The sequence below is a fragment of the Cannabis sativa genome, chromosome 5 (assembly GCF_029168945.1).
Source record: "Cannabis sativa cultivar Pink pepper isolate KNU-18-1 chromosome 5, ASM2916894v1, whole genome shotgun sequence".
In the NCBI taxonomy this organism is placed as follows: Eukaryota; Viridiplantae; Streptophyta; class Magnoliopsida; order Rosales; family Cannabaceae; genus Cannabis; species Cannabis sativa.
In genome coordinates, this window is record NC_083605.1 from 45105281 (window position 1) to 45117929 (window position 12649).

Below are 12649 nucleotides of genomic sequence, written 5' to 3' on the forward strand. Positions count from 1 at the left end.
TCCGTTCAGGTCGGCCAGCACACTTGAGTTCGGAAAGAAGGAAAGAACTGTATATAATGTGTGATATGAATATCTGAGTGTATGTATATGTTATGTGTATATGCATGCTTAAAATGTTATTTGCACTACCAACACTTATACGATTATAGTATAGAGTGCATTGGTATAGTGAATGTTATTTGAGAGTACCGTGATACCAGCATAAGTACGAGAGGTACTGGGAGTGCGTGGTATATCACTCAGGGGTACTCAGGGTATGAACAAACCCTACCAACACTCGTACATTGAGGTACGTAGTGTATGTGGTATAGTGGTTATACCCTAGTATGAAACGTTCGTACTCATCTGTTAAGCCTTGTAAATAGGTGTATGGGCGCCTAAGTACAAGTCAGAAATTATATGATATGTTATATGCTTTTCTTACTGAGTCTGTCGACTCACAGTTCTACTTCCATGTGTAGGTAAAGGAAAGGCTGAACAGGAGTGAACCTGAGCTCGGATGAAGTTGTACATGTCAACGCAGGGCGACCTGGAGTGTTCGGTCTCGGGACATCTGGGAGTTGTATTTTGTAGTCGCTGTGCGACTTGTATATTATGTATTTTGGAATATTAAGTTTAATAAGTTTTAAAAAAAGGGATCCCGACACTTGTAAATATTTTAATATATTATAAAGTTTATTAATTAATATAAAAGTTTTAGTTTGACATGTTTTTCGAGAAAATTCTTTGATTAGCAAAGATTGCACTGTAATTAAAAAAGCACTGTAGCGTGCCTCAGCATTAGGGCGTTACAAGAGCAATGCAGTGTGTATTTTGCATTGCAAAAATTCAGTATTTCTCTGCCAAAAATTGCTGAGTATTAGTGAGAGAGCAAACTTGGTTTTTCAGAGCTACTAATTGCCTCCAGTACCAGCTCCCATGGCATGGGATAGGGTAGCTCAACCAGCTTTCCTCTTGGATGTAGACATTGTGAATCCACTTAGCCCATAGATTTTCTTCTTTTTTTTGCTATAGCCCACACATATTTGATCATTGTAGCTTTATTCCATTCTTTGACTCTCTTGAATCCAATTCCCCCTGCTGTTTTTGTTTGGCATACAATGCCCCAAGCAATGGAACCAACACCTTGAAATAGGTGCTGGCCTTTCCACAAAAAGGCTTTACATATTGCTTAAATGTCTTTGATTACTCTCTTTGGAAGAAGCATGACTTGACTCCAATAGGCATGAATAGTTAATAAGACAGAGTTGGCTCCAATAGGCATGACTTGGCTTCAATCAAACCCTAGGTCAAAAAGGGGAATGGAGGTCCCCTAACCGCTGGAAAGAGGCCCCTTATGGATGAATGTCGAAGGGAATCTAGCGATTCGCAATGACAGACATCGGGTCCAAAGCATCCAAGCAATGTGGGAAGATCAAGAGAAAAGAATAGGAATGTGCAAGAACAGCTTAAACCGCCAGAAATGCAGAAGGAAAGAGGGAGAGAGGACCTCAGCCCTCGCTTCCCTTAGGAAATAATAATAATACCAAAAATAATATGCATACGATTTCCCTCAAGAAAGAAGGAACTATTATTTGTTACCACTTGCCCTAGTGAACAAAGAGAAAATGTATATATATATATATATAGAAAGAGAGAAGAACTTACACGATGAAGACAAGGCAGAGGTAAAGGACGTTGCACAATGGTAATACTTTGCTTAGCAACGGAGGAGGAAAAGTATGAGGAAATCGGGGAAGTTTGAAATTTTGTTAAGAGGGTTTTGAAAGCCTGAAAGTCGAAAAGTAGTGTGAGTGAACCAGTCGCGAGAGGTATTGGTTTTTATAAACTATAATATTTAAATACACACAATAATAATCTCACCTAATAACTAATAATATTTTTTCTTTAATTTTTTAATTATATCACTTTCAACTAACATAGAAAAAAACTGTAAAATTTAGTTTACGTGCCTCGCACGTAGCTTTTTGCTAGTATGTATACACATATAGGCAGCCGATTTTGTGCCCATATGTGCAAAACACGGATTGCAATTCGTGTACGGCAGGTAGGTCCCATGTTAGAATAGTTTTATTTTTTAATTATTTAATTAAGTTGGCAACCGGTTATTGTAGGTTTGTTAACCGGTTGTACATTTGTTTTTTTAATTAAAAAATAAAAAGGTACAATTAAATTACTGTCCACGTCAGTTAAAGTAAGAAAAAGTACAACAGCTTTACTGTTCGTGGCAGTTAATTGTACAAATATACTGTAGGCAGTGGGTCCATGTTGTCAGAGTGGGGTTATTTTGGTATTTTACATCATGTATGTAATTTTGGAATTGTAGTTGAGTACAAAATATCACGTACCGAGTACATTAATTGTTTATGCATGCTGCTTAGTAAAATTAGTGTACAAAATATCACGTACCGAGTACAAAATATCAGGTACAGAGTACGTTCATTTTTGTTTCGTAGTACATTGTTAAGAATAATTTGTTATAAATTATGAAATTATGTGTTGGTATATATTGAGTTTTACGTTGGTGTATTATTTTTATTTTTATTATTGTGTATAAAAAAATTAATTACTATGGAAATTTTGACCTTATAAGATTGAATTTTCTTGGGTAAAATAATTTATTTGTTCATTAATTATAAATTTGAGATTTGTTGAGATAAATACCTTAAACACGGCAAACATAACATGAAGTATATAAATGTAGAGTTTTTGAAGCAATAATTAGAGTCATAAACCTTAAAACATCAATGGTTAAAAATAGCTAGTTATATATATGAATGACCATAGTATGATTCTTGTGTGGAGGAAGGCGGTTCAGAGAAATACGCGTTGGAGTGTTCATTGATCGAGTCAGTTGTTGGTTGATTGTGTGCTGACTGTTGCCCCTGAGATCCGGTATTCTGTTGACGGTTTGGGCACCGTCGATAATCATGGCCTGATGAGCGACAAATGCGACAATGTCTTGAGTTTCTTGGGATCTACTCCCCGTTCGGTCCTTCCCTTGGATTTCCCGTACCCTTTGTTCTCACAACTTCAAGGTCTTTAATAATGTTGGGGTTGTTACGATATCTTCCAGGTTGTGGCGTCTGTCCTTCTGGATTGGAACTCATCTCAAATTCTTCCTTGAACATTAGAGTTAGCCATTCAATCTCTTCCTTTGCACGTGTGTACGAATCCTCTGTTTTTGCTGCATAGAAAGTGAAGTTATAAGTTAATGAGCTGAGAGATCCAAACCTAGCCATCTCATAAATGTGCTGTTGTTCTTGTGCCGGGGGGTTAAAATGTAGGTGGAGATTTGTCTTCACGGATTTGCTCCATCACTTCATGAGAAGAGTATTAGGTATTCTTCTCATGTTTAATCTTTTCTTTGTATCCCATAAATGTCTACAAGGGTACCCCTGACTTTCATATAGCATGCAGCTACAGTGTAGTGCTCGTTGGCCTTCACAGTAATGAACTCGGTATTGGACTACCGGATGCTGAAACTTTCCAATGGTGTATATCTGCCACTCTCCTTCTTGCTCCTGACTTATGACACAATAATTATTCTCTAAATCAAGCTGCTCAACAACCTTGTGGTACATAGTTCTTGTGTAGAATTCAGCACATTGGTTGTAGTACGTGGTCAAGCATGTAGGATTAGGTGGGTGAGGTCGAGTGCATCTGCTTTTGAAGTCATTTGCAGTCTCGTTGTGTCTAAGCTTTGAGACTGTCATATCTATGGTTGTTACAAATTCACGCAGGCAATAATTCTTCTCTAAAATTTTTTTTAGGGCTGAGTTGATCGATTCGCAACGTTGTGTGGTTCTCATTCCTGCAACGAATGAACCCCTTAAATAAGTTTCTACCCACTGTTTTCTTGTGTCGAATGTTGTTTGGCACCATTCATTATCTGTTAGTTGTTGGGTTTCGACGACGTCTAACCATCTTGCTTCAAAATCCTCCTCCTCGTAGTAGTTGTACATTAGATCTTTAAATCTTTTCAAGAAGATCGGATCTTTAACCTTTTTGGAAGCATTTGTATTGAGATGCCAAACACATAGACGGTGTGTAACATCAGGCATGTGTTCCATGATGGCCTGTTTTATGGCCACATCTTGGTCAGTAACTACAACATTTGGCTTCGTATCTCCATGGCATTCGAGAAATTTTTGAAGTAGCCAACTATAGGATGGAAGCTTCTCGTGGAGGAGGAGAGCGAACCCGAAGATGCATGTGTTAAAATGGTGGTTTACGCCAATGAGAACAGTGAGAGGCTTATTGTACTCATTTTTCATGTAGGTGGTATCAAACCCTAGTACATCCCCAAAAGCCACATAGTCGACACGTGAGTTTCCATCTGCCCAAAATAAGTTAGCCAATCGATTCTCCTCGTCCACCTGATATACAACGAAGAAATTTGGATCCCTCTCTGCGAGACAATCAAGAAATCCCAACGCTCCTTCCGAGTCCGTCTCTATATTTTCTTCTCGCTTGGCACCAACAACCCTGTTGTAGACATCTCGAAGTTGACATGGCATTCTCTCGTAACCTCCACTTTGCAAAGCAACATGAGACATTATGTTGGCAGTTTTAATTCCAACGGAGTTCATCAACCTAACTTGGGCAAGCAAGCCATCGGACACTACTCGGTATGATCTTAAAAATTGTACCTCACTTGATGAAGCGAGGTCGTGATTGTGTATTGTGCTGAACTCTTTGCATTTCCAAGTGTTAGACGGTTGTGTGAGTAAAATACGTAATGCTGCCTGACATCCGGTTCTAGTGACATCATGAGGTCTCTTTTTTCTTTGTCTTTCCGTTATTGTGATTCTTTTGTAACCCTCGGAACAACAAACCCACCTGCGCATTACAATGACTCCGTGAGAACGTCGTACATCATCTTTTCTTGTGCCGAAACCCATCCGTTTCGCGTACATTTCGTAGAATGCTTCCCATTTTCCCAGTTTGTCGAGACTCTTGCCTAGGACGTCACATATTTGAATCTCATTCACTGGTTTTGTGATGTTTAGCTCTGCTGTTATGCTTTCCCATTCGTAGGTTTGTTCCTCATTCATGTTCTCTGCTTGAGACTCGGCCTCCATATTGTATCTGTTTGAATTAACAAATTAAATGATAAAGTTAATAGGTAAGGAATGGTTTTCGAGAAAGATAAAAAAAAGGGCTTACTGATAAGTAACCAATTGTTCCTTCAACGTTAATGTACTGGAGTAGAGTTACAGTGTTCGATTGTTATTGATATCCAAGAATTAGAGATGAAGAGTAAGGGAAAGATAGTGGTGAGTCGAGTGAAATTAGATTTTATGAGATTGAATGCCTCAGATTGTAGAGTAATATGGGTTGGTGATCACATTTAAGTGTGTTGGGCTGATATTAATGGGCCTTTGAAATATTGGAAACTCTATTCCACTGTCTTCGTACTTTTGAACAGTAAAATAGTACAATTACATTTACTTTTGAATAAATTAATTGGAAAATAAGGTTATTGTATGAGTTTTGGGTTTAGAAATTTTGTTGAGTTGTATGGGTTGGTGGTAACATTTAAAATTGTTGGGCTTATATGAATGGGCCTTTACCACCTTTTTTAAAGAATTAAACCACTTCGTACGTCAGGAAATAAGTAATAGTACATTTTTTATTTGTGGAAAATAAAGATTGAAAAGTAAGGATCTTTTTTTTTGGTTGAAGTGATGGCATTTTTTAATAGAATGGGTAGTTTCTCCCATTTATATATGTTGGGCATTTATATATGTTGGGCTGATATTAATGGGCCCTTCACCTACATCTTCTTATGAATTAAACCATCGTTGTACGTTAGAACAGTACCGTAGTACATTAGGTTTTTTGGGAAAACGAGATTGATGAATAATGTAGACATTTGACCATACTACGTATTCCTACACGTGTATTTAATTGTGTAATTCAGAAATTTAACCACCCCTCTTTTGACACATCAGATGTGCCCAATGGAGTACATCCCAATAGAGTACAGCTAACTAAAAAACGTACTATAGGGTTATTCTCCACGACTTATATAACACACTTGAGACGTTTTCCAATTCAGCGTCAAGTTTATAGAGAAATTAACTTGTAATTTAGTTATTAGCATTACATATATCAAGTATGAGTTCAGGTCCACACTGGGTTATTTTCAATGGACCAAATGAAGGTATCTATAGTAGGTACGAAGATGCTGTAAGCAAAAACACTACTTCTGATGCGTCCATAAAAATAATTCGTTATGAATCTTTCATAGAAGCTTTCTCTGCTTTATGTCTACATGGAGAGACGGGACAATGCTTCATTGGGCAGCAAGTTAGAGAACTTTGCTGTGTTAATGAGTTTCCCTGCATGTGGGATTCTGATGATGATAATGATGAAGAGGCTATCCTTAATTCTGTTTGCTCACTGTTTGATGAGGGTGAATGCTCTGGTGCAAATAAATCACCCGAACAGGTTAATGTGAAAGATTCGACTGACAAAGGTGAGGACCGAAATGGAGATGATATAGAAGTTGGGGACAAAGGAGGAGTGGATACTTCTCCCAAAAACAGTAAATGATGCACTGTGTTAGTGTTCAAGTTATGTTATTTTATATTTTCAAGCTATAATGTTGTACGATCAGTATTTATTATGAAATCTGTACTTTGGTTTATTTTGGAGTATTAATGTCACTTTCCTCATTAATTAATTGTGGAATTAAAAGTGAAGTGAATCATTGTGAAATCACAACTGCAAACAGAAAGAAAATAGACTTAAAATAATATAGTAGAGTTACATACAACTACATATATAATGGAGGTAAGTGCTTCAATCTCATTAAATGGGCTAACAAAAAGTCGATTCAACGACCATATGAGATGAGTTGTAACAAAAGTACACTATATATATATAAAATACCACGATTGAAACCGAACGGATGTTCAATCAAGTTCTATAACTTGAGGGAACTTCCGTTGAGACGGAGGGCTATTGTCTCTGAACGGGGACTTTGGTTGTGAAGGACTTTCTCTTGGAGTAGTGTTTGGTGATTCTTGTTTTACATGAAGTGGGTAGTGGGGTATGGACACCTCGGTGTAGTCGAGAATGTCATCCATGATACCCTCTAATTTTTCTCTTGAAGTGTTGGCTTCTTGCATGGCGTGGGCTGAATGGTACAGGTGTTCCGCCAGTTTGTATGACTCCTGCTTGGCCTCCGTGGCTCGTAAATGTGCCTTCCTTATAAGTTTTTCGTGTTCGTGGAGAACAGACTCGAGCCTTGCACAGTTAGGACATCCTGAAATGGAGGCTGAACGGAGTCTTGGACTCCGTGACGGTGTACCTACGGGTCTTGTGGAAGAAAAAGGATGCGGTGGGGATTTTTGAGGACTTGTTTCAAAAGGGTTGAAGTTTTGGTAAGGGTCCATTTGATTTAGGAAATAGTAAAACGGGTTTTGAAAAAAATGCTTTGTTTGGATAACCTAACCTTTACTTATATAGTGGTTTGGTGGGTTGATGTACACGTGATTGGGTTCATGTAATAATAATGGATTTTTTTTTCCCAATTAAACCATTTAATAGTTAATAAATTTTGACAATGGTAATATCCACTTACGACAATCTGACAAATCCCAATTTACCCATTTAGTTAACCAATTTTAATAGAAGGAGAAGGTCAATCAAATCCCACAAACAAAATCTAAGCAATATCGGGAAAGTACTATGTGATGTGACATTTTTCTATTAAAAACAAATATACCTACGGTTTTATGATTTAAATAATAATTTCCAGAATTAAAGTAAAAATAAAATGCTTTCAAGTATTTAGTACACATGGAAGACATAATGAATGAAGTCAATTGATTTATTACGGCCGTATAAAAATGTCACATCACCATCTTGAAATAATAAGTACATGGTTTAAATGGTGAAATTAAAAATGTGATATGACATCCACTCATTTCAGTAGTCAATAATTTATTAAAATTTAACATCATAATCGTTGTTGGGACCACTATCATAGTTAATTAACTTAGTTTTGTTAATTTTGTTGGGTAATACTATCATAGGGACTATTATTGTATTAAAGCTGACCTAATTGATTTGTCCAAATTTTAATAAGAAAAATGTCATATTAGTATATTAGAGCCCAACAAATATTAAATCTCCTTAAGTAATATAGGTAGGTTTCGTGTTTGCATATAGTATCTTAATTAACTCAAATCAAGGAATCCCATGAGATCTGCATGTACTGAGTTTGATTTGACGTTACACTGTGAAATCGCTGACGTACGTTATTTAAAGTATAGGAAATATTCCATTTAACGTCAGTGAGTACACTGTGGGACGTAGACAGAAAATTAAATATTGATAAGACAACAATTGGTTTTTTTAGTGAGTATGTACAAATTAAAATTAGAGGAAATAGTCCATACTTGGTTAAGAAGATTACAATATTTGGACAATTTTTAAATAATTCCCAACAACATAAGAACGTGGACTATTAAGAATGGGTAGTAGTCCAAATTTAGTACAACTCCTAAATAGGAAATGGTTTAAACTGTATTAAAATAAGTATTGTACGAATATATATGTCCGAAATTATAGTTTACATTTGACAAAAAATTCTAATTATCTCATTAAATTCAAATATTGAGTAAACATAATTGCACCATACTGTATTTACGATGTGAAGTACTGTGCACATATATTGATGTACGTTATTTTCGAACTTGAACTTATTGAGATATGGGAGATCCAGCTTTCGACGTACATTGAAATACGTCCCAAATATATTTTCGTATAATTTATTACTGTGGCTGTTGAAAAATTTTTTTAGGGTTGGAAAGACATACGTAGAAATACGTTATTAGAATAAAGAAATCTTTTATATTTGCTAATTAATTTGTAGGAACCACATTACAATTTTTCTGTACTTGATTACAATAAAGTATTCAACATTACAAATTTCCAATAATAAAAGTGAACACCCAACTACCATTACCATGAAGATGTTATGAATCCGTGTTGGTCAAATTAATATTAAATATTTACATTTAAAACCTGATTTGACTAGACTGTACAACCTATCAATGAAGATGACTTTGTGAATGCATTGGAAAAAGACATTTGGAAAACCCAACCAAATGGTGATGTGAGTTCAAATTTCAAATGAAATAATATTTAAAAGTAATAATTAATAATTTCGAAGGTATTACTAATTACTTGATAGTTATATGTCATTATTTTACTAATATTTTACCATTAATCCGTATAAGGTCACATCAGTAGGGTGTACGATCTACTTTGAAAACCCTAGCTATTCCACTTATTTTATTATGGAATTATTTTTTAAAATCAGACATTGCAAGTGTTGTTCATAACTTATTGGAAATAGTGAAACTCAACGGCACATATTCGGTCAACATAGTTCCATTCCAAATAAAATTTAAGTTTACAGTTACAAAGACATACACAATAGAACACAATTTGTACATAACATAGTTGTATCCCAAAATAAATTTAATTAGGATGTTTTATTTTACACTGAAAATATAGATTGTATTGAGATTACTATAATATCGGTACTGTTATCACATGATGCTTTATCTGACTCAAGACTTTAGTTTTCCGCCCCGCGTCTCGATTTTGCTCCAGTGTCTGGCGCACCTACTGTTGTGTCAAATATGATAACACTCATCCCTCGATGGCCTTGTGGACTGCGGGAGGTTGGGTGAGGTTCGGTTGGATGGCATATTTGGCGGCGTCTCAAGTAGTTCCGTCCAGCCTAATCCACCCATCTGAACCCTTCGTCAACATTACCTGAATATACATGTAGTACGTACATAAAATTTCTAAGAATCAATTTGTAATAATATACTATTGAAATAAATAGACAAAAATAGTTGAGTTATTACCCAGATTTGTTATGAGATGATTGATTGAATTGCTGAAATTTCCTTGATGCATCTACAACACAAGGTTGTAGTGCATACCAATCCTTCTGCTTACACATCTTCACTTCGGTGCAACAACAATACATAATTTATTTTTTCATATATTATCCCTACACATACGTCTACAGGAAGGGAGTGACTTCTTTAGGAAAGAGAACAATACTAAATTGAGGTGTGAAGGAGTAAGGACAGGTAGAGGGGTATATATAGTACTTGTGGATGTGATTGTGTTGTGTAGTCTTTTCAAAAATTAAAAAAAAAATAATTAATACAAACCGGTACGACTAAAGATGGGGTGATATAACACCAATATAAATCTGATTTTGTCAATGCATTGAAAACCGTTAGTTCAACATACCCAACCAACTAATAAATTTTCCTTGAAAGACGTAATTTGAACCAACCTATTGACCGGTTTTGTTATGGTTTGGTTGAGTTTGTACGTGTAAGTGTAACGCCCCAATATTTTGCCTTATTTTACAAAATACTAATTTTGATGCATTAATTAAAAAGATTCAAAGCTGTTTGGAAATACACAGTGGGTTTTAGAATAATTATGTAAAAAGGTGAATGATCATTCATATTAAAAACAAAATAAGTAGTTGAGTGCAAAAAAAATAAATAAATTTGTAACATCCCACTGAGCTGAGATTACTTTACTATATAAAAAAAACAAAACCAAGGCTCCACCGGCGTTCTAGACCGTTTGCTCGTCCATAGCCCCTCGCAGTATACATACCAGAACTGACCCAACTCATCAAACTTACATTCAATGTTCCCTGTCTATTGCCTGTAGGGGGGAAGTAAGGGGGGTGAGCTAAAAGCCCAGTAAGGAAATGCTTAACATACAATAGCATTCAATACACTAAATACATCTTAAAATTCACAATAATACGATTCTTTATAATATTAACGTATCCCGTCTTAACAATATTATATACCTTAGCTCATAATTGTAACTTAAATAACTCCAGATATGGAAAGCTATATCATATACCATATATTTATACTAAACGAAACCATTACATATATGTAGGGATCACAACCCTGACATCATACTCATAGCAATAACATATAATAATTATTTCAATCATATCATGTCTTTACCATAATGTGGCGTATCATAGCCACTCCATACACAACCTGGGCTTAACTGGCCCTACAATAACATGGGCACATTTAGCCCTACCATTGCTATGGAATAAGGTATCTCTATATTCAACAGCATTGTCTCTGTATCATACCTTACCATAATAATGTCATACACAAATCGGACAAATGTAGGGTAGGGTATCTCTACATTCAACAGCCTTATCCCGTATCATACCCCACCATAATTATTTCATACACGACTCAGAAAAATGCAGGGTAGGGTATCTCTACATTCAACGGCCTAACCCCGTATCATACCCCACCATGGTCCCTCACTTTACCTGAGACGTTAGCATACAACTTGCAGCATAAAACACACAATATATGAATGCAACATACAACATATACAAGTCAAAACAACCCTAATCAATATATCAATTCATAAACTCATATTGTGTCCATACCACACATTCTCAGTACCACATACATATTCATAATAATACATCACAAATAATATTTCAATAGACAAATAATTTAAATTATGCAGTTCAACACATAAAACTACTTAATTTCCTTACCTCAAATCCCGCTGCTTAAGACTTGTTACCTCGTCACTACTACCTATAATAAGACATGGGTCAAGGCCCTAATATTAAAATTCGTACTCTTACAGTACAGCAGAAAGATCACTATTTTTGACCAATAACTACACTAATTCAGTAAAAGTTGTCTTCATAAAAATTATAGGAAATTCTATTATCTTTTCAATGATATAAAGATCATTAAAAATGGATTAAAACTGAGGGAGTTATGATTGTTTTACTGAAACTATTTCTGAGAAGGAATATGGAGTAACGAATTATACGACTTAGCGAAAATACAAACTTTTGGCATTGAAAAGTTCAGAACTAGAAGATAATATCTTCATGAAAGTTTTAGGAAATTAAATTCCCTTTCCAATGATACTAAAATCTTTAAAATCGGAGTTATAACGTAAGAGATATAGATATTATACCGAAACAGTTTTCTAGAAATCCTGAAACAAATGGATTTCGAACTACAGCAATAAAACAATAATTTTGACTTAGAATAATCAATAATTAGTGAATGGTTTCTTCATAAAACATTTAGAAAATTGAATTATCTTTTCAACGGTACCAAGATCGCTAGAATCAGATCATTATTCAAAGAGATATTTGAATTTTACTGAGACAACTTACATAGAAAATATAAAAAAAACGATTTACAACAAACAGCGTAGAATTACTAATTTTTGACATAGATAAATTTCGATTCAGTAAAACCTTTCTTCATAATAATTATGGGAAATTTAATAAGCTTTCTATAGGCACCAAGATTGCGAGAATCGGATGAGTATTTAAAGAGATATGATAGTTTTACTGAGACATGTTTCATTCTGAAAAATAAGAAAAGGAGACCTACGAATATTCTCCTATTGTGATCAATAAATAAGTAAATGTAGAGTTTCTTACCTCAAATACATCGAGCTGCTTGGATCGATAGACATAAGATGATGGTGATCAAAGATGAGAGTGAAGAGTGGTATAGATTTGGCTAAGGATGTAATGGAAAGATGATTTGAAAATTTTAGGGTTAGTCTT

The 12649-nt window shown here is 35.2% G+C and overlaps 1 protein-coding gene across 1 annotated transcript; it reads right to left on the reverse strand.

Annotated features, from left to right (window-relative positions):
• Nucleotides 1-3317: 3317 nt before the first annotated feature.
• LOC133038352 (protein FAR1-RELATED SEQUENCE 5-like) lies at nucleotides 3318-5084 on the reverse strand. Its single transcript, XM_061116474.1, has one exon. It carries the CDS (start codon nucleotides 5082-5084, stop codon nucleotides 3318-3320), a length of 1767 nt encoding a protein of 588 aa, XP_060972457.1.
• Between the last annotated feature and the right edge of the window lie 7565 nt (nucleotides 5085-12649).

Coding starts and splice junctions, on each gene's coding strand:
- LOC133038352 (XM_061116474.1), bottom strand. CDS start 5,084: ATGGAGGCCGAGTCTCAAGCAGAGAACATGAATGAGGAACAAACCTAC.